The following is a 22,741-nucleotide window of genomic DNA, read 5'->3' as shown; positions in this document are numbered from 1 at the left end:
GACCTATCACCTTCATCCCCTCCCCCACTCACCTATTGTACTCTATGCTACTTTCTCCCCACCCCCACCCTCCTCTAGCTTATCTCTCCACGCTTCTGGCTCTCTGCCTTTATTCCTGATGAAGGGCTTTTGCCCGAAACGTTGATTTTACTGCTCCTCGGATGCTGCCTGAACTGCTGTGCTCTTCCAGGACCACTAATCCAGAACAGGTTTAGGGTGAGAGAGAAAAGATATAAAAGGGACCTAAGGGGCAACTTTTTCATGCAGAGGGTGGTGTGTGTATGGAATGAGCTGCCAGAGGAGGTTGCAGGTGGAGACTGGTACAATTGCAACATTTAAAAGGCATCTGGATGAGTATATGAATAGGAAAGGATTTGAAGTGATATGGGCCAGGTGCAGGCAAGTGGACTAGATTAAGTTGGGATATCTGGTTGACATGGACGGGTTGGACTGAAGGGTCTGTTTCCGTGCTGTACATCTCTATGATGCTGTGACTATATGAGGTTAAGTGCTGGGCAAACATTTGGCAGCTGGAATATAGCATGTGAAACATGAGGTTATGTACTTTGGCAGGAACAAAAGAGGAGCAGAATGTTATTTAAATAGAGAAAGATTACAGGAAGCTACAGACCAGAGGCATTTGGGGCTCCTCGTCTGTGAATCACAAAAGTTAGCATACAGGTTCAGCTGATAGTAGGGAAGGCACGTGTAGTGTTGTGCCTTTATTTCAAAGGGAATTGAGTATAAAAGTAGGGAGGTTTTTCTAAAACTATACTAGGCACAAGTCAGACTACATCTGGATTACTGTGAACTGTTATGAGTCTATTATCTAAGAAAGATATACTTATATTGGAACTAGACCAGAGAAGGTTCACTGGGTTGATACCAGGCATGGAAGGACTGTCTTATGGGGAGAGGTTGAATAAATCGGGTTGTACTCCTTGAAATATAGAAGAATGAGGGACAACTTATTGAATCATATCGGATTATAGAGTCAGAGATGTACAGCATGGAAACAGATCCTTCGGTCCAACCCGTCCATGCCGACCAGATATCCCAACCCAATCTAGTCCCACGTGCCAGCATCCAGCCCATATCCCTCCAAACCCTTCCTATTCATATACCCATCCAAATACCTCTTAAATGTTGCAATTGTACCAGCCTCCACCACATCCTCTAGCAGCTCATTCCATACACGTACCACCCTCTGCGTGAAAAGGTTGCCCCTTTGGTCTCTTTTATATCTTTCCTCTCTCACCCTAAACCTATGCCCTCTAGTTCTGGACTCCCTGACCCCAGGGAAAAGACTTGGTCTATTTATCCTATCCATGCCACTCATAATTTTGTAAACCTCTATAAGGTTGCCCCTCAGCCTCCGACGCTCCAGGGAAAACAACCCCAGCCTGTTCAGCCTCTCCTTGTAGCTCCTTGTAGGGGAAGTGGAGTTGAGGGTAATGAGATCAGACCTTAATGTGTTATCAGCTTCCAAATCCATGCTTATCTTTTCTCTAATTCTGTGTTTGAATTCTGCCTATCGGGTCCTGACTACGTGTACTGAAACTATCCTTATTGAAATAACAAATGACACTCCCTGTGACTGATGTAAGCTATCCTTCCTCAACCTTCCCACCCTACATGCAACCTTTAGCGTGCCGCTCTGACGCTTCACATGAGTGGAGCTTCTGTTGCCTGTTTCCATTCTTGTCTGTTCAACCACAGCCTGAGAATAACCCATAACGGCTTCTCTTCCCACTATTGCCTGCCCTATCTTCCAAGGATCTATTCTTGGACCTCACCTTCAGTTTTCTCCATCACCTGTTGTCCATAAGCAATGCTCCCAAATATCAGTATCAGTTTCTACATGCTGATCATATGCAGCCTTTCATCACCATCCAGTTTTTCATAATCCAGCAATACCTCAATCTTTAAAAAAAAAAAAAATCTTGTTTTGTCCAATCCATAGATGGCTTTAATCCTTCCTATATTACTCACCTCTTCAACCATATAAGCCTTTGAGATGATGGCACTGCTTGAATTCCAGCCTCTTGTACATGCCTAACTTTACTTGCTTGTAATTAGTATGCTGTAGAATATCTGCCATAAATCTCTTTGCCTCACCACATATCACTCTCTAAGATGCTCCTTAAAAACTGAGTCTTCTGTTAGTTCTCTTAATATCATCTGCGTCATTTGTATTCTAGTTTAATAACACTCCAGTGAAGTGCCTTAAGATGTTTTCTAACATTAAAAGTGCTAAATCGTTGTTGCAGTGTGTGGAGCACTGCACCGTTACTGTTCTTTGGAAGAGATATTAAACCTAGGCCCCATTTGTCCTCTCGGACAGACAGAAATTATTATGTGACACTAATTAGTGGTCGTGGGCATTCTCCCAATGTCTTGCCTGATATTTATTTCTGAACTAACTTTTCTGAAATTGGATTAGCTGGTTATTTGGTGAGAGACAAAAAATGCAGATGCTGGAATCCAAAAAAACATACAAATATTAGTTGCTGGGTTTTTAATAATACAATATTCCAAAATTTGTTTATCTTCTGCAAAGTGCTTTGGAACCTTGGAGGCATGATAGGTGCTTATCCAAATGCAAATACCTCTTATTTTTTCTCTATTTAAACTTGGAGATATGAGGCTAAGAATTGATTACTTTTTTTGCAGGTATTTGAGATCAGAGGATGATCTTTTTCATGGTAATTTGCAACATCAGGAAAGGAACATCAAAGCATCGATGACAGAACCGTGGGAAAGATTAAGTGCTGGAAACAAAGTTTTAGAACCTTTTAATCCAGAATTGGATGCCTTTAGGTGTACAGCCTCTTTATACCCTACTTGTGCTCAAAATAAAGAAACAGGTATCTATTTTATACTTGCACACAACATTCAGTATGTATGCCCTTCTGTAATATGTGTTGAAAATTATAATTTTGAAAAATACAAATTTGCATGAACTATTTGAAATTGATGTTTAAAAAAATCATGTTTCAGAAGTGCTAATTCCATGAAAGATACTGTTCTTCCATTGATAAGTATTGAATAACACAAGTGCAAGGATGCAGAATTTTATAATGTTTGGCTGTCTCAATTTTCCATTAATCAACTCCCAATTGCTGTTCCTCAAAAAAAAACTCCCATTCCATTACTGGAAGCATAACTTTGTATCTTACGGATTTCTTTTCAGTTATAGGGGAAGACAGAGAATGAAATGTGGTTTTGTCCTGTATCCAATGCTTATCAATATAATTCTGATGCTTTAGCTAAGTTGTTTTTCTTTGTTTCCATTACTTTTGGGGCAGGGGGAAAGAAATTTGTCACCTTCAATCTGGACAAGTTGGACTGTATGACTCTAGGTTGCTCAAACATGACCTTTCCTTTCAAAAAAAAATTCACATCAATTTTGAATTTATGTTCTTTTGTTTACACAATTCATGAAAAGTAATATACTTACATACAACCCATGTGCCTCTGCATAATTAAGGAATTGATTGTAATTCCTGCACTCTCAAAAGAAATACATTTTGAGTAGCATCAAGTCTCTTCATATTTAGTTCTTGTTCCAGAAGTGCCACCCTAGCCCAATGGTAGCACTCTTGTGTGTTGACTCTGAAGTTTGTGTATTGAAGCTCTGCTTAGTGATTTAAAAACACATAATCTGGGTTGACACTTTTTCATGTTTCTGAAGGAGTGTTGTACTGTTGGAGATGGCATTATCGCGATGAAGAGTTAAACTGAGACGTTCCTGATTGTTTACAACTACCTGAACAATCCTGAAATAACGCCACAGAGGCTGGTATCACGTCCTCAAGTCACCCTTTATTTACACATGGAGAATCTTTGACACTGATCCAACTTCCTCAGAGCCAGCTCTGAGTGAATTGAAACTCTGACGCTCCCCTGACTGACCTTATTACAATCACTACAAGTCCCATTTTACCATAAGAAGATCCTACTAAGCTAACCAATTTTAATGCTCAACTAACACCATCAAAATGATTAAATGGTCAAGTTGTTTGTGCATAAATGTAGTAATGGCATTTCTGCACAAAAGAATGATGTCTACACCTTCTAAGGCAATTTGCTGGTTGTGAAGCTTTTTGAGATGTCTAAAAGATGTGATAAGTGCTACATAAATGCTTAATTTTTTTTCTTGTTCCTTGTTACTCTTTTAAGGAAAACCTTTAACATTATTGCTTCTTCAGTTTTTGCTCATATTTTCATATGGATGAATTTTTAATTGAGAATGAAATTAAAGGATATAAGGAGTTGATTCAATTTGGAGTTAAGACTGCAATCAGATCAACCATGGTCTTGTAGGCAGAGAGGCTGAATGGTCTATTGCTCCTAATTCATATGTTTGTATGCATATTTCCCTAAATTCTCTGCTTAGGTATCTCTAATAACAGAAACAAAAATAGAAGTTGCTGGTAAAACTCAGCAGGCCTGGCAGTATCTGTGAAGAGAAATCAGAGTGAATGTTTCAGCTCCAGTGACCCTCCCTCCATTCTGATTTCTCATCATAAATGCAGCCAGATTTGCTAAGCTTTTCTAGCAACTTCTATTTTTGTTTCTGATTTATAGCATTCACAGTTCTTTCATGTATTCTTTTATTTAAGTATCTCTAATCATGTTTCTTTCCCTCCCCATATTTCCACAATGGCCTCAACCAAGTATCATATAAAAATGCATGTTCTTGGTGATGATACCAGCTGTCCCCTTCCTCCTTTTGTGCTGGTTAACTAGTGTTGAGCTTCAGTTTTCTCAACACTAGTTGTAAATGTGCTATTGATTTGAAGCTTTGTCCTGTCTCCAGCTTGAACCTGACTGCACACAAGCTCAGAGCCACAGTCAGCTGTACGTCCAACCTCATGTCTTCTGTAGTATAAAGACAGACTACTTTCAGCTCTATAATATTACCCATCTCCATCCCTCTGTCAGACCACATACTCCTGAAACAATCGAAAATGTTGATCGCCTCTCTGTTTAGTTATTCTGATGTTCTAGCTGCCTTTCCGTCATTCATTCTGTGTACAATGCGGCTCATCCAAAACTTTGTTTCCTGTATGCTATTCTGTACCAGTTATCACTCATCACCCTTGTGACACAATTATAGAAATTTAGAAGACAGAAAGAAGCCATTCAGCCCATTTTTTTTTTAAATGAACCGGCTGGAAAAGAGCTGTTTTGTTGAAATACAGTTCCCTGCTCTTGGTCCATTGCCTAGTTAGTTATGGCAATTCAAGTGCAAATAGCAGTAATTATAAATGGGATTTGGGTTTCAGCCAATGAATTCCTGGCCCTCATTACTATCTGGATGGAATTTTCTCTTTTCAGCTCCCCTCTAATCCTTGCAACAATTTATTTAGACATAATTGTTTATTTATAAACTCTCTCCTAAAGGAAGCAGTTCCCACCTATTGATTCTATTGAGGCTCCTTGTTTTCATTGAATGAAATCTTCCTTCTGCTTCCTCTTTTCCAAACAAAGCATGATCAGACTTTGCAATTTTTCCTCACAGCTAAATCTTGCTAATCCAGTAAATCTTGTCTGTGGCTTTTAGTGGTAGCCTAGCCAGTGGTTTATACATTTCCATTGTCCGTGCTGGTATCAGTTAAGACTGGCCACCGCATACTCCTTATGGAGACTAAGTCCTGCCTTCATGTTAAGAATGCCTTCCATCATCGTGTTGTATACCATTATCACTATGGTAGATGGAGCAGACTTTGAACAGATCTAGCAACTTAGGAATGAACTCCATAATGTGCTGTGGGCCATCAGATGCAGCAGAGTTGTACTTCAGTACAATTTATAACCTCATGGGCCAGGCATTTTGCTCACTCAACCTTTACCACCAAGCCAAGAGTTTAACCCTGGTTCAACGGAGATTGCAGGAGGGGCAGAGATACCAGGGGCAGCACCAGGCATACTTAAAAATGAGGTATCAACCTGCTGAAGCTACCAAACAGGATTACTTGCATGCCAAACAGTATAAATAGCAAGTGATAGACAGAGCTAAGTGATCCCACATCCAACAGACCAGACCAGTCCTGCCACATCCAGACCTGAATGATGGTGGACAATTAAACAACTCACAGGAGGAGGACACTCCACAAATATCCTCATCCTCAGTGATGGAAGAACCCAATACATCCATGCAAAGGATATGACTTAAGCATTCACAGCAATCTCTAGCCAGAATTGTCATGTGGATGTCAGCCAATCCGATTCACTCCACATGAATATCAAGAATTGGTTGGAATCACTGGATACTGCAAAAGCTATGGAACCTGACAATATTCCAACAGTAGCAATGAGAATTTGTGCTCCAAAACTGGCCTCTGTCCTCACCAAACTATTCCAGTACTCTTACAACACTGGCACCTACCTTACAATGTCAAAATTGCCCGGGTATGTCCTGTACGCAAAAAACAGGACAAATCCAACCTGGCCAATTATCACCCCATCAGTCTACTCTGTCATCAGTCATGCGATGAAAGATGTTGTCAACAGTGTTATCAACATATGCTCCGAAATAACCTGCTTAGTAATGCCTAATTTGGGTTCCAGCAGGGACATCAACTGCTGACCTCATTACAGCCCTGGTTCAAGCATGGTAAAAGAGCTTAATTCCAGAAGTGAGTTAAAAGCAACAGCCCTTGACATCAGGGCTGTATTTGACTGAGTGTGGCATCAAAGAGCCCTAGCAAAACTGGAAACAATGGTATTGATGAGAAACTGCTGGTTGGAGTCATACCTGGCGCAGAGGAAGAGTGTGGTGTTGGAGGTCAGTCACCTAAGCTCCAGGATATCTCTACAGGAGTTCCTCAGGGTTGTGTCTTAGGCACAAGCATCTTAAGTTGTTTCATCAATGATCTTAGGTTAGAAGTGAGGATGTTTGCCGATGATTACATAGTGTTCACCACCAGTCACAGCTCCTCCAATAACAAGATCATGAGACATAGGAGTTGGAAGTAAGGCCATTCGGCCCATTGAGTCCACTCTGCCATTTAATCATGGCTGATGGGCATTTCAACTCCACTTACCCACACTCTCCCTGTAGCCCTTAATTCCTTGCGAGATCAAGAATTTATCAATCTCTGCCTTGAAGACATTTAACGTCCCGGCCTTCACTGTGCTCCGTGGCAATGAATTCCACAGGCCCACCATTCTCTGGTTGAAGAAATGTCTCCTCATTTCCGTTGTAAATTGACCCCCTCTAATTCTAAGGTTGTGCCCCTGGGTCCTAGTCTCCCCGCCTAATGGAATCAAATTCCTATTGTCCACCCTTTCTAAGCCATGTATTATCTTTTAAGTTTCTATTAGATCTCCCCTCAACCTTCTAAACTCTAGTACCATCCCAGAATCCTCAGCCCTTTATTGTATGTTAGACCTACCATTCCAGGGGTCATCCGTGTGAATCTCCGCTGGACACGCTCCAGTGCCAGTATGTCCTTCCAGAGGTATGGGGCCCAAAATTGGACACAGTATTCTAAATGGGGCCTAACTAGAGCTTTACAAAGTCTCATAAGCACATCACTGCTTTTATATTCCAACCCTCTTGAGATAAATGACAACATTACATTTGTTTTCTGAACCACGGACTCAACCTGCAAGTCAACCTTTAGAGAATCCTGGACTAGCACTCGCAGATCCCTTTGTACTTTGGCTTTATGAATTTTCTCACTGTTTAGAAAATAGTCCATGTCTGTGTTTTTTTTAAAAGTGCAAGACCTCGCATTTGCTCACATTGAATTTCATCAACCACTTCCTCAACCACTCTCCTAAACTGTCTAAATCGTCCTGTGGCCTTCCCACTTTCTCAGTACTACCTACTTGTCCACCTAACTTCGTATCATCGACGAACTTCGCTAGAATTTCCCCAGCCCCTTCATCCAGCTTGTTAATATATAAAGTGAACCGCTGCAGCCCCAACACTGATCCCTGCGGGACACCACTTGTCACCAGCTGCCATTCTGATAAAGAACCTTTTATCTCAACTCTCTGCCTTCTGTCAGATAGCCAATCTTCTATCCATGCCAGTAGCTCATCTCGAACACCATGAGCCCTCAGCTTACTCAGCAGCCTCCCGTGAGGCACCTTATCAAGGGCCTTTTGGAAGCCTGGATAGATAACATCCACTGGATTTCCCTAGTTTAACCTACTTCTTAGCTCTTCAAAGAGTTCTAACAGGTTTGTCAGGCACGACCTCCCCTTACTAAATCTATGCTGACTTGTTCTAATCTGACCCTGCACTTCCAAGAATTTAGAAATCTCATCCTTCATGATGGATTCTACAATTTTACCTACAACCAAGGTTAGACTAATCAGCTGATAATTTTCCATCTTTTGTCTTGATCCTTTCGTGAAAAAGGGGGTTACAACAGTGATTTTGCAATCATCTGGGGCTTTAGTTGACTTCAGTGATTTTTGAAAGATCACCAACCAATGCCTCCGCTATTTCCTCAGCCACCTCCCTCAGAACTCTAGGATGTAGCCCATCGGGGCCAGGAGATTTATCAATTTTTAGATCTTTTAACTTTTCTAGTACTTTCTCTTTTGTAATGGTTACCATACTCTACTCTGCCTGCTGACTTTCCTTAATTGTTGGGATATTACTCATGTCTTCCACTTAAGTTCTTCATTTAAGTTCTTCAGCTATTTCCTTATCTCCCATCACTAGCCTTCCTGCATCAATTTGGAGCGGCCCAATTCCTACTTCTGCCTCTCATTTGTTTCTTATGTATTGAAATAAAATTTTACTATCATTTCTACTATTACTGGCTGGCTTACCTTCATATTTGATCCGCTCCTTCCTTATTTCTCTCTTTGTTATCCTCTGTTTTTGTAGTCTTCCCAATCTTTGGATTTCCCAGTGCTCTTGGCCACATTATAGGCTCTCTTGTTCTTTGATACATTTCCTGACTTGCTTGGTCAGCCATGGCTGTCTAATCACCCCCCCCTCCCCAGATAATCTTTCTTTTCTTTGGACCTCTGTACTGTGTCCTCAGTTACACCCAGAAACTCCCGCCATTGTTGTTCTACTGTCTTCCCCACTAGGCTCTGCTTCCAGTCGATCTTCGTCAGTTCCTCTCTCATGCACCTTTATTTAACTGTAACACCATTTCATCCGATTTTGCCTTCTCTCTTTCAAATTGCAGACTGAACTCTACCATATTATGATCTCTGCCCCCTAAGTGTTCCCTTACTTTAAGATCTTTTATAAAGTCTGGCTCATTACATAGCGCTAAGTCCAGAACAGTCTGCTCGCCAGTGGGCTCCATCACAAGCTGTTCCAAAAAGCCATCCTGCAAGCATTCCATGAATTCCCTTTCTTTGGATCCCCTGGCAACATTATTCACCCAGTTTATTTGCGTATCGAAGTCCCCCATGATCACCGTGACCTTGTCTTTCTGACATGCTCTATCTATTTTCTGGTACATCATGTGCCCCTGGTGTTGACTACTGCTGGGATGTCTGTACATAACTCCCATTATGGTTTTTTTGCCTTTGTGGTTCCTCAAATCCACCCACACAGACTACACATCATTTGGCCCTATGTCATTCAGTGCCATAGATTTAATTTCATTCTTAACCAACAAGGTAACCCCGCCCCTTCTGCCCACCTCGCTGTCTTTTTGATAAGTTGTGAATCCTTGTTGTAAACTGCCCTGCAACCATGTCTCTGTGATGCCTGCCACATCATAATCATTCACAATTTGATAATGAAGCATTCCATGTTCAAATGGAACAAGACCTGGACAGTATTGAGGCTTGGCCTGGACAAGTGGCAGTAACATTTGCACCAAATGAATGGCGGGCAATGATCATCTCCAATAAGAGACAACCTTACCACTACGCCTTGAAAGCCAATGATGTTACCATCACTGAATCCCCACTATCAACATCCTTGGGGTTACCATTGACCAGAAACTCAGTTGGACTCACCATATAAACACAGTGGCTCAAGAGCAGGCCAGTCTCGGGATTACTGAAGCATGAAACTTACCTCCTGAATCCCAAAGCCTACCCATCATCTACAAGGCGCAAGTCAGAGTGTGATAGAATTCTTCTTTTGTCGTATGGTTGCAGCTCCAACAACACTCAAGCTTGATATCATCCGGACAAAACAGCTCTCTTGATTGGCAGTGCATCCACAAACATCCACTCCTTCCACTACCAAAGCACAGTAGGAGTAGTGTGCCCTATCTAAAAGATGCACTGCAGAAATTCACCAAAGATCCTTAGACAACACCTCCCAAATCCACGACCACTTCAATCTAGAAGGACAGGAGCAGCAGATACCACCATCACCTGCACATTTTTCTCCAAGCCTCTCTTCAACCACAGTTTTAAATGTAATGCTGCACCTTCGGTGGTGGTGGTGGGTCAAAATCCTGGAACTCTGTCTAATGGCATTGTGGGTTTACCCGTCAGCAAGTGGGCTGCAGTGTTTCAAGAGGGTAGCTAGGGATGGATAGTTAATACTGGGCAGCCAGCACCATCCTCGTTCTATGATAGAATGAAAAAAACTTCCCAGTTCTTACTATCGATGCTGAAGTTTTTTTTTAAAAAAAGGAAATATTCCTAATGCAAATTTTGTTTTTGCTGGCCCTTAATGACTCCCATTCACCAATACATCATGGTTAAAATTATTATTGACCATTGCTGAAAAATTGTGCATTTTAACAAAAGTCTTGTCCTGCACTCATCAGAACAATTCAATAGAATCTCAATTTGAGTAGAACAACATCTGGTAATTGTTTTAAGTTTTCTCTCCCTTTTACGACTTTATTTTGTAAAGACTGTATATTTTATACTTTTCTGTATTTTTTTATTGTGGGCTAAAATGAGAAAACAACTGTTTTAAAAACCCAGGATTGTGGAGGATTTGTGCACTTTATAAAACTGTGTTTCCCCGCAATGTTGTAAGTCGTATTTACCTTGCTGCTGTTCATGCAGTGGAGGTGGTTAATTGTATAAGCATGACACTAGGGTTTATATACAAAATGAAATTTATTGCACACAGTAAGCTCCTTCCACTACCTTTGTAGTGTAGTGACCTTTTGTCGATGACAGGTCAACATTTATGTGGTTGGCCGTCGGTAGCTGAACAGCTTGTGGGTGTGCATGATATTGCCAGAAGCTTCGGACTATAGGAAATAGAACTGGTGCGTCTCTTCATACTAGGAAAACCTGAAACCTGAAGAAAGTCTGTTACCGTATCTCACCAGTTGCTATAAGTTGTTAGTTTAACCATTACGTTAGAGACTTTATAAGTTGTGAACCAGTCACTGTGCCTCTGACAAGGAAGTGAAAAGTACCTGCAGAAGAGAGATTGAACAGCAGCAAGTCCTGGCAAGTAAAACCATCATTTCAGCTATCCCCACGGATAGGGAAGAATAAATAGCATGTGGGAATGTAATCTAGCAGCATTAATTGAAATGTGTCTTAAACGTACTGAGGGCTGAGTACTTATTATTTAAGAATACAAAGTATTCAGGTATAATAGGAAAGGAAAAAAAAGAGAAGTTGAATTTTAGTGTTGTTTAACAAAGACATTCTAGTGTTGTGAAAAATATGTCCATCTGGTTAGAATTTAGAAGCAAAGAGTTACTATCATTCTGTTGTGGGATATTCTATGAACCTGCAAATCGAGAGACAGAATCAGGAGAGCACCATTACAGATAATTCACAAAGATATACAAGAACTTTTGTATGTATTATTGAGGCGCTTTAATTACTGAGCATCAGTTGGAAAAGTTGGAGAGCCAGCATGGACTCAACATGCTTTAGTGACTCCTATGACCCAATGGCATCATAGGATTCTAAAAGGTGTGTCAGCAGTGATTGGGGACGTTACTTTAGATTCATGAAAGTTCTTAATGGATTGAAAGTAAGCAAATGTAACAAAACACTGTCCAAGAAAGGATGGAGAAGGAAAACTGTGATCTGCAGGGCAATTCCCCTGACTTTAGTTGTCAGCAAACTGGTGGAATATGTTATTAAGTTATCAGAATGATACAATTAGGTCATTGCAGAATTAGACAGACTACATACTCAACATGGTTTAAGAAAGTGGAATAATGTTGCACAATTTTCTTTTAGAATATTCTGAAGAATGGCAGGGATAAAGGGGAGTCAGTAAATGCAATATATTTTGATTTTGTAGACATCCCAAGAAGGCTGCCCAAGAAAGATAACACTAGAATTAAAGGTTGATAAAGTTGGACATAATAGATTCACATAAATGGAAGATTGATTCATGGATAGAACACTGGAAGTAGAGATTTAAAACAAAAAGCAGGCTGTAAATGTGGAATGTCACAAGTATTGATGCTAGATCCTGACCTAATTACAATCTACATTAATGATGCAGATGAGACAGTAATATATCAAAAGTTTGCTGATAATTCAAAGTCAAGTAAGGACATTAAACTGTATGCGGACACAACAATGCTGCACAGAAATAAAGATGTTAAATGATTAGACAAAAAGGAGGCAAATAGAATATGGAATTATCCATTTTGGTGGTAAGAATGGGAAAATAAAGTTTTTTTTTAAAACTGTAGTATTTGCATGTTGATGTTCAGAAAGATGGGTGTGTACTTACAGAACAAACACGAAGTTAACGTGCAGCCACAACAAGCAATTCAGAATAGCCCTTGTTACAAGGAGTTAAAATGCAAGAGTAAGGACGTATTGCTGCAATTGTAAAGGGCTTTAGTGATGTAACACCTTATGTACCATGTGCAGTTTTAATTTCAATATTTAAGTAAGGATAAACCTCCCTTGGAGGCTGTGCTGCAAATTAGATAGTTGCCTATGATGGGAGGGATGAGCTAATCTAAGTGGCTGAGTAAATTGTTTCAATGTTATCTGTAATTTATAAGAACAGTCTCAGTTTAAGGAATTGATCACTTAGGACTAAGAAATCTTGTCAATCTTTGGAATTCTCTGTCTCAAGAGATTCATAATTTGATATATTCAAAGCTGAAGATCCACCATGATCATGTTGATTGACTGGGCAGGATAGAGGAACAATTTAATGTACTAGTCGGTCTGACACATTTTTCAGGGTGTTTGCCTAAGTGCACTGAGAATATAATTTCAGTTATTGCTTCAGCCAAAGTTCATACTTTGTCTCTTTAATTACACCCTCCAACAATACTCTGTAATTAGAACTTATATATTGTTCAGATTTTTCAATCTGTAATTTATTTCAAGATTGGTTCATTAAATTTTATCTATGCTGTGCTCAATTAACTACAATTTCTTTTACATAGGGACTCCACTTTTGAAAAAAGATGTGGCTACTTCTCCCCTTCTATTACTTACCAAAAATGAATCTGTCAGCACAGCAACATCACCCTTTTGGGTTGAATCAGCACGGTAAGTTGCCAGTTGAAATTTAAATCCACCACTTTTGGTATGGCAAAAGTTCAGCTTCAATTCTGAACTTCTGAAATAATTGTGTAGTGATTACAGTATTAGATGAACACTTAAATTCTGCCATGACAAGTAGGGAAATTTATATTAGTCCAAGAGCAATAGTTCTGTAATAATTGCTGGAGTACCATAAAAATCCAAATAGTCCAATGATTTTCTTCAAGGATGGGATGTGCAACACCAACCTACCTACCTACCGACTTCTATATAACACAAATACCACGCAACATGAATGACGGTTGACATCCCAGAAAGGAATCTGGAGGAGGACAATAAATACTACTGGGTCCACAGACATAAGAAAATATAAAAGCATAGTGTGTTATATGTTTGGTTATCACAAAGTGCAACTTGAATATCGAATGCACCTGCTGAGGATTTTTTGCATCCATTTCTAGGATGTGGAGTTGCTGCCAAGGTCAGCATTTATTGTTCATTAGTTAATGCTGTTGGACTTTGTGCTGATGATACTTCATAGTACTGTTTGGGAGGGTGTTCCAGAATCTTGATCTCATAACAACAAAAAGACACTATATTTCCATATCAGATTGTTGCATGACAAGAACAAATGTTTCAGGCAGTGCTATTCCCATATGTCTACAATTCTGATCTTTCGAGGTAGTAGGAGTTGAAGATTTGGGTGCTGCTGTTGAAGAAGCCTTGATAAGTTGCTATAGCCAGTGTGCGAGTGCTAAAGAGTATGAATGTTAAGGTGATGTTTGGACACTTGACATGCAGATGGCTTTATCCTGGATAGTATTGAGCTGCTTCAATATTGTTAAAGTTGCATTCCGCCATGCAAGTGGAAAGCATTACATTATATTCCTGACTAGTGCCTCATAGATGGTAGACAAACTTTAAGGAGTCAGGAGGTGAATTTAGCTGCAGAGTTTCCAGCCCCTTCGTATTAATGTGGCTGATCCAGTTAAGTTTCAGGCCAGCGGCGGTGCTCGCCATCCAGGATGTTGATGGTGGTAGTTCAACTGTGGATAATACCATTGGACGTTGGGAGAAATGGTTTGAATCTGTGTTCTAGAAGATGGTATAACTTAGTATGTGTGTAACGTGAATATTACTTGCCACTTGTAAACCCAGGTATGAATGTTGTCCAAATCTTTGTATGTGGACACGAACTATTTGAGTATCTGAGTTACGACTGCAAATGAACACAATTATCTGCAATTATCTGTTTCCAGTTCTGACTTGATACTGGAGGGAACTTCAATGAGGGAGTAGCTGAAGATGTTTGAGTATGGGACATTGCCCTGAAGAAATTCTACATTAATGGTCTGGACCTAAGATGATTGGCATTTAATGACTTTAACCAGTTTTATGCTAGGTATACGTAACCAATGGAGAGCTTTTCCCCAACTCAGAGTTCAATTTTGTATCTGGTAAACTAGTCCAGTAATACAACTATAGTAGTAGTACTACTATTACTACTACTACCACTACCACCCTCCGTTTCTCTGAATTTTGCCTAAAGAAGCAATTCCATGTTTTTAAAACAGTTTTTTTTCCCTTGGTGTAATCTCAAAATGTAGTAAGAGAATTAAAGATTTATTGGTTTGTTTGAAATAGATTAACAACATGTATGCTCTATTCCTGATGAAGGGCTTTTGCCCGAAACGTCGATTTTACTGCTCCTTGGATGCTGCCTGAACTGCTGTGCTCTTCCAGCACCACTAATCCAGAATCTGGTTTCCAGCATCTGCAGTCATTGTTTTACCTAACAACATGTATAGACTGTAGTTGGATTTTCAAAACATACTCACTCAATAAAGTATTGACTTGTGACTCAACTTAAAACACAGGTCTGGAAATGAGCATATTTGATTTTTAAAAAGTTTTGATAATCTGACAATCAGATATTATTGTGAAATGAAAGCAAAGCTCGTGATGTGTGATAGAAGATTAGTTGCGGGCAGAAAGCAGAGTAGATATAAGTGGGTCATTGTATGACTGATGGGACGTGATGAGTAGAGACTCATAGAGGTTTGTGCTGGTACCTCAACTTTTTATAATTTCAATCATGACTTAAATGAGGTGAGTGAAGACACAGTTGCTAAATTTGCAAATGACACAAACATAGGGAGAAAAATACAGTTTGAAGACATAAGGAAATTGTAAGCAGTTATAAATGGGTGAAGCAAGTGGTTAAATATCTGACTGATGGGGAAAATTTAGAATCTATTATAAAGTATGTGATAGTTGGACGTATGGAAAAGATTGGGCTGAATCACCATGGGTTTATGAAAAGAAGGTTGTGTTTGAATAACTTGTGGGAGTTTTTTGAGGATGTTACTTTCAGCATAAAGAGTTGACGTTCAGGCTTAGCCCTTCATCAGGACTGGGGAGGGGGAAGGGTGATAAGAAATAAATAGGGGGAGTAGGGTGGCTAGGGCAAAGGTAGTTGGGATGGTGATGGGTAGATGATGGTAGGAGGTGATTGTGATAGGTCAGTTGGAAGTGTGGAGCGGATAGGTGGGAAGGAAGATGAATAGGTTGGTCAGGTCAAGAGGGTGAAACCAAGTCGATTGGGTTGGGGGAGGGGAGATTTGGAAATTGGTCAATTCAGTGTTGAGGTCTTGTGGTTGTAGGCTCCCGAGGCAGTGTTCCTGCTCCAGTTTGTGGGTGACCTTGTTTGGGCAGTGGAGGAGGCCCAGAATGGACATGTCATGAGGAGAATGGGAGGGTGTGTTGAAATTGATGGCAACAAGAAGGTGGGGTTGGTTGGTGCATATGGACCAGGGATGTTCCCTGAACCATTCCGCGAGTTTGTGCTTGGTCTTTCCAATGTGGAAGAGACCACATTGAAAGCAACAAGTGCAGTAAATGAGGTTTGAGGATTTGCAAATAAATCTCTACCCGGTGTGGAATGACCTTTTGAGGTCTTGGATGGAGGTGAGAGGGGTGGTATGACTGCAGGTTTTGCGCCTCTTACGGCAGATGGGAAGGTGCTAGGTGTGGACAGGGGGTTAATGGGGAGTGTGGACTTAATGAGGGAGTCATGGAGGAAATGGCCATTATGGAATGCAGATAGGGTTGGGGAGGGAAATATATTTTTGGTGGTGGGGTATGACTGTAGGTGGCAAAAATGGTGGAGGATGATATGCTGGACTTGCAGAATAGTTGGATGGAATGCGAGGACCAGGGGCATTCTATACTTGTTGCAGTTGTGGAGATGGGGTTCAAGGTGGAGGTGTGAAAAATAGAGGACTTGCAATTGAATGCATCGTTGATAACAGGGATGGGGAAATTGCAGTCCTGGAAGTAGAAAGACATCTGGGAAGTCCTGGAGTGAATCGTTCATCTGGGGAGCAGATTAGATCAGATTCCCTACTGTGTGGAAACAGGCCCTTCGGCCCAACATGTCCACACAGACCCTCTGAAGACTAACCCACTCAGACTCATTTCCTTCTGACTGATGCACCGAACACTATGGGCAATTTAGCATGGCCAGTTCACCTGACCTGCACATCTTTGGACTGTAGGAGGAAACTGAAGCACCCAGGTGAAACCTATGCAGACACGAGGAGAACATACAAACTCCACACAGACAGTCCTCTGAGGCTGGAATCGAACCAGAGTCCCTAATGCTGTGAGGCAGCAGTGCTAACCACTGAGCCACCGTGCCACCCAGAGGAGTGGGAGTAAGGGATTGCATTTTTACAGGCGACAAATTGGGAGGAGGTCTAGTCAAGGTAGCTGTGGGAGTTGGTGCATTTGAAATAGATGTCTGTGTTATGTCGATTGCTGGAGATGGTGTTGTCCAGGAAAGAGGCGTCGGAGATGCCCAGGTGAATTTGAGGTCAGGGTGGAGGACATGGATGAAGTGGATAAACTGTTCAAGCTCCTTGTGGGAGCATGAGGCAGCGCTGATACGGTCCTCGATGTAGCAGAGGAAAAGATGAGGAATAATGGCACTGTACCTGTGGACGAGGGATTGTTCCACATATTCGACAAGGAGGCAGGCATAACTGGGACCCATGGGTACTCATTGCCACCATTCTGATTTGAAAGAAGCGGGAAGATTTAACGGAGAAGTTGTTTAGGGTGAGGACAAGTTCTGCCAATTGACTGAGAGTGTTGATGGATGGAGATTGGGTGGGTCAGCAAAAGATGTCTAAATGGAAGGTTTTGAGGCCTTCCTTATGGGGGATGTAGGTGTAGAGGGACTGGATGTCCATGGTGAAGATGAGGCGCTGGGGACAGCGAATCACATGGGGATAGAGGCGGTGGAGGGCATGGGTGGTGTCTCGAACATATGTGGGGAGTTCCTGAATGAAGGGGGATAGGACGGAGTCGAGATAAACGGAGATTAGTTCTGTAGGGCAGGAGCAACTGGAGATAATCAATCGACCAAGGCAGTCAGGATTGTAGATTTTGGGCGGTATGTGGTTGGGAAACTGAGGTTAGAGGCTGAGGATGGGAGATTAACTGGGGCAATGAGATTGTGGATGGTCTTGGAGATGATGGTTTAGTGATGAGAGGTGGAGTTGTGGTCGAGGGGGCAGCAGGAGGAGATGTTTGCGTCTGGCCTCAGCAATGTAGAGATTGGTGCATCATACAACCACTGTGCCTCCCTTGTAAGCTAGTTTGATTGTGAGGTTGGGGTTGGAGCGAAGGGAGTGCATTGCAAGAGTGGGAGGTTGGAGTGAATGAGGGGATGAAGAGTTTAAGGCAGTTACCATCGCGACAGTAGTTAGAGATGAAGTGTTTGAAGGTGGATAAGTGGCCAGCTTGGGGTGTCCAAGAAGATGGAGTAAGTTGGAGGCGGGGAAAGGGGTCTTCGGAGGGTGGGTAGGAGTCACGATTGAAAAAGTAGGCATGTAGGTGGAGGCTACGGAAAAAGAGTTCAACATCGTAGCTCATACACAATTCACTCTCATGGGAGTGTAGTGGGTTGGTGAGTCCTTTGCTAATGACTGACAGTTTGCCCTCAGTTTGGGCGGGGGTGTGGAGGGAGGTCTGGGGATTATTAAATACCTAGCAGGGCTTGGTATGGAGTGTGGAGTGGGGATAGAGACTGTCTCTGGAATGGGAGTGGTCATGTGATTGGCAGTGATATCAACAGTCATGTAACCAGTGGCATCCTTGAAGGCAGTGTGATCGCCAGCATCTGCAGAAGTGACATTGGTGGCAGTCACGGAGGCGGAAGTAACATTGTCGGCAGCATTCGCATACGTGATGGCAGTGGTTGCAGGGGTGGAGGTGACATAATCAGTGATGGTCTTCCTTCAATTCTCCCACTTGCTGCAAACCAAAAGGGTGATTATGAGTGCCCGGGTGGTTATGAGTGCCCGGGTGGGTCCCAGCTATGCCTGCCTCTTTGTGGAACAGTCCCTCTTTCACAGCTAAACTGGCACTATCCCCCACTACATTGATGACTGTATTGGCGTTGCTCCGTGCTCCCGCAGGTAGCTTCAACAGTTATCCACTACACCAATGCCTTCCACCCTGACCTTAAATTCACTCAGACCATCTCTGACACCTCCCTCCCTTTCCTGGACCTCTCCGTCTCCACCAACCGACTTAACACTGACATCTACTTCAAACCCAACGAATCCCACAGCGACCTTGACTACACCCCTTCCCACCCCATGTCCTGTAAAAATGCAATCCCTTACTCCCAACTCCTCCACCTCTGCTGTATCTGCTCCCGTGATGAGTGATTCCATCCAGGATTTTCCAGATGTCCTCCTACTTCCAGGACTGCAATTTGCCCTACCCTGTTATCAATGATTGGGCCATGGTCAGTCCTGCAGGTTAAACCCATTGAGTCCAAGGATCACAGATAAGTTAGTCAGAGAGCTGTGGAGACTTCAGTCAGTAAACTGATCCATGCTCAGTCAGGACTGACCTCCTAAATCAGCCCAAGTGTTAGGCACCTACAACATTTCACATTCAGCTACCATCATTCCAACCAAACCCATACCCAGATCTAAGACTCTGCAACTATATCCTCGACTTCCTGGCATCCAGATCGCAATCAGTAGGGATTGGTGACAGCATCTCCTTACAATAATCCTTAACACCAGTGCCCCTCAAGGCTGCATATTCATCCCGTCTATACTCCTATACACTCATGACTGTGTGGCCGAGGTCGGCTTTAACTCAGTTTACAAATTTGCTGATGACACCTGTCACAAAGTTGCTCCTTTTGCTAAAAGCCATTCCTTTTCTCAAGGATAATGCATCCTTGGTTTTTCTCAGAGGGGTTGTAAAACAGTCTGGGCTCCAAATCGGCTGGGTTGGTACAGAGATGAGATGGAAATGTGTTGCTGGAAAAGCGCAGCAGGTCAGGCAGCATCTAGGGAACAGGAGAATCGACATTTCGGGCATTAGCCCTTCTTCAGGAATGAGATATTGGGAGGCGTAAACAGATGAGAATTTAGGCCAAAGCTTTCATGTTTTAGAAGTAACCTATATAATGAAAGGGGAGTGGTCAGTCTAACAAGAAACTAAATTCTTGTTAGTCAATTCAGTTCAGCAGTGGGCTGTGTGGAAACAGGCTGCATGACTCTCTGTCCTTCTAACTTTGACCTGTAATCCTTTGTTTCATTTTTGCTCTGTGTTTAAGGGGTTTGCTTATTGGGACTGTTGCACGTATTTTTTTGGAACAACATAACTAAGTTGAATTTGGATAGACTGAGTTCTGTGGGTATTCTGTATTCTGTTCATTGTGTTTTATGGTGTAATTTTGTGAATAAATGTTTCTGTTTTAAAACCTGGTCGTCAACCGTGCTAACTTACTCTGGGTAATTTTCACACTACACTTACCAAAGAAAATAGCAAAGTTACGGTCTGGACTACCTGCTTAAGAATGTTTTGAATGGTCTTGCCTAGTCCATAACACACCATTGTCATGGGTCAGATCTTAAACAACGATGAGAAGGTGAGAGTTTAGGAAAAGAGACACTTTAGTGGCATGGTGTAAAGACAACAAAATCCCTCCCTCATTGTCAACAAAATGAAGAACTAGTTATTGATTTCAGGAAGCGGAGTGGAGGACACGCCCTTGTCTGTATTTGTGGTGCTGAGGTGTAGGTGGTCAAGAACTTCAAGTTCCTAGGAGTAAATCTATCAACAACAATCTATTCTGGTCCATCCATGTCAGTGCCACAGTCAAGAAAGCACAACATCGTCTCAACTCAAAAGGAAATTTGGCATGTCCACAATTACTCTTACCAACTTTTATAGATGTACCATAGAAAGCATCCTATCCAGGTGCATCACAGATTGGTATGGAAACTGCTCTGCCCAAGACCGCGAGAAATTACAGAGAGGTATGAAAGCAGCTCAGATTATTACAAAAAAACAGACTTCCTTCCATTGACTCTGTCTACGTTCCTGCTGTCTTGGGAAAACAGCCAACATAATCAAGACCCCTTCTACTCCAGTTATACCTTTTTTCACTCTCTTCCATCAAGTAGAAGTTACAAAAGTTTGAAAACATGTACCAACAGATTTAAGAACAGCTTCTTCCATACTATTATCATTCTTATGAATGGATGTTTCACATATTTGGGTTGATCTTTTTTTCTGCACCTTCTCTGTAGCTATAACACTATTTTCTATATTCTGTTCTATTACCCTGATGTATTTATGTAAGATATGAGTTGTCTGATTAGCACACAAAACAATACTTTTCACTATCTCAGTATATGTGACAATAATAAATCAAACCAACTCAAGAAGAGGGAAAAAAGTGTTCGCAACTGTTCTCATTTGCCAACCTCTTACTACCTCAGTCTAGTCCATTTAGAGGTCTGCACACTACTGTCCTTTAACGATCTACTTTTAGCTGCCTCAAACAGTTGCAGTGGCTTTTGGATTTCTCTTGCTTTACAGCTATTTGGTTATTTTACTTCATTTCTGCAATCAATTAACTCTGAGGTTGGCTCATATAGGCTGTTCTTTTTGAATAATTCTAAACTATAAATTCACTGTTCATTACACTGTAGCTTCTGTCTTCTGGATAAACACTATAGAAACATAGAAAATAGGAACAGTAGTGTGCGCTTTGGCCTTTCGAGCCTGTACCACCATGGCTAATCATCCAATTCAATTCCTTATTCCCGATTTCACCCATTCTATGTGATCCCTTTAGTCCTAAAACCTGTATCTACCCCTTCTTGGAAACATTTTATGTGGCAGAGAATTCCACAGGCTTGCCACTCTGAGTGAAGAAATTTCTCCTCATCTCAGACCTAAATAGCTTACCCCATATCCTGAGACTGTGACCCCTCGTCAGGACTCCCTAGTCATCGGGAACAATCTCCCTGTGTTTACCTGTCTAGTCCTGTTTAAAATTTTATAGGTTTCTATGAGATGACTATTCTTCTAAATTCCGCTGAATAGTCCGAACCAATCCAGTCTGTCTTCAAATGTCACACCTGTCCCCCAGAAATCTGGTAGCCCTTTGTTGCACTCCCTCCAGACCCAAAATATCCCTTCTCGGATAAGGAGACCAAAATTGCACACATTGCCAAGGTGTTGTCTCACCAAGCTCCTGTCCTTTTCCAGCAAGACATCTCTGTTCTGTATGTGAATCATCTCACTATAGAAACCAACATATCAATTTCCTTCTTCACTAGCTGCTGCACCTGCATACTTACTCTCAGTAACTAATGTACAAGGGCACCCAGATCTCATTGTCCCTTTCCTTCTCTCAATTTATAACAATTCTAATAATAATTTGCCTTTATGTTTTATTACTAAATTGGACAACTTCACATTTACCACATTATACTTCATCTTCCATGCATTTACCCACTCACTCAACTTCTCTACATAACACTGAAGTGTCACAGTTCACCTTGCCACCTAGCTTTGCATTTAAAAATATCAAAAATTTATGGTCGATTTGTCAAGGATGATTTCCCTTTCATAAATTCATGCTGATCCTCTTACTGTTCTTTGCTGTTAAAGTTTTCACAATGGACTCGTGCATTTTCCCTACCACTGATATCAGGATAACTGATCTGCAATTCCCAATTTTACCCCTCTCTTTTTAATATTGTGTTTATATTATCTACATCCCATAGGAACTACTCCAAAGTCTATTGAGTCCTGGAAGATGACCACTAATGCATCCATTATTTCTGGAGCTACTTCTTTAAGTACTCTGGAATGTGGATTATTAGCCTTTAATCCCAACAATTTCCCCAGTACCATTAGCTCACTAGTACTGACTTCCTTCAGCTCCTCCCTCTGAGTCGACTTAGTGTTCCCAACATATTTAGGACATTATTTATGTCTTTCTTTGTGACGGTAAAACCAA

General features: G+C 41.5%; 1 protein-coding gene across 9 annotated transcripts in view; it reads left to right on the top strand.

Moving 5' to 3' along the window:
• Positions 1-22,741, top strand: part of kiaa1328 (KIAA1328 ortholog) — a 174,480-nt gene that overhangs the window by 108,729 nt on the left and 43,010 nt on the right. For 6 of the 9 annotated variants that reach the window (XM_043684535.1, XM_043684585.1, XM_043684393.1 and 3 more), the window contains 2 exons: positions 2,674-2,867; positions 13,293-13,398. The exons of 1 other annotated variant lie outside the window; for it this stretch is intronic. In XM_043684535.1, coding sequence (XP_043540470.1) covers positions 2,674-2,867; positions 13,293-13,398 — 300 coding nt within the window. Of the gene's footprint in view, positions 1-2,673; positions 2,868-13,292; positions 13,399-22,741 lie in introns of those variants that run through there. 2 more of the 9 variants (XM_043684899.1, XM_043684954.1) reach the window with 2 other exon arrangements.

This window comes from Chiloscyllium plagiosum, chromosome 1 (genome assembly GCF_004010195.1).
Source record: "Chiloscyllium plagiosum isolate BGI_BamShark_2017 chromosome 1, ASM401019v2, whole genome shotgun sequence".
NCBI lineage: Eukaryota > Metazoa > Chordata > Chondrichthyes > Orectolobiformes > Hemiscylliidae > Chiloscyllium > Chiloscyllium plagiosum.
Note: the sequence above shows the minus strand (reverse complement) of the source record. Positions and strands in the feature narration are given on the sequence as shown.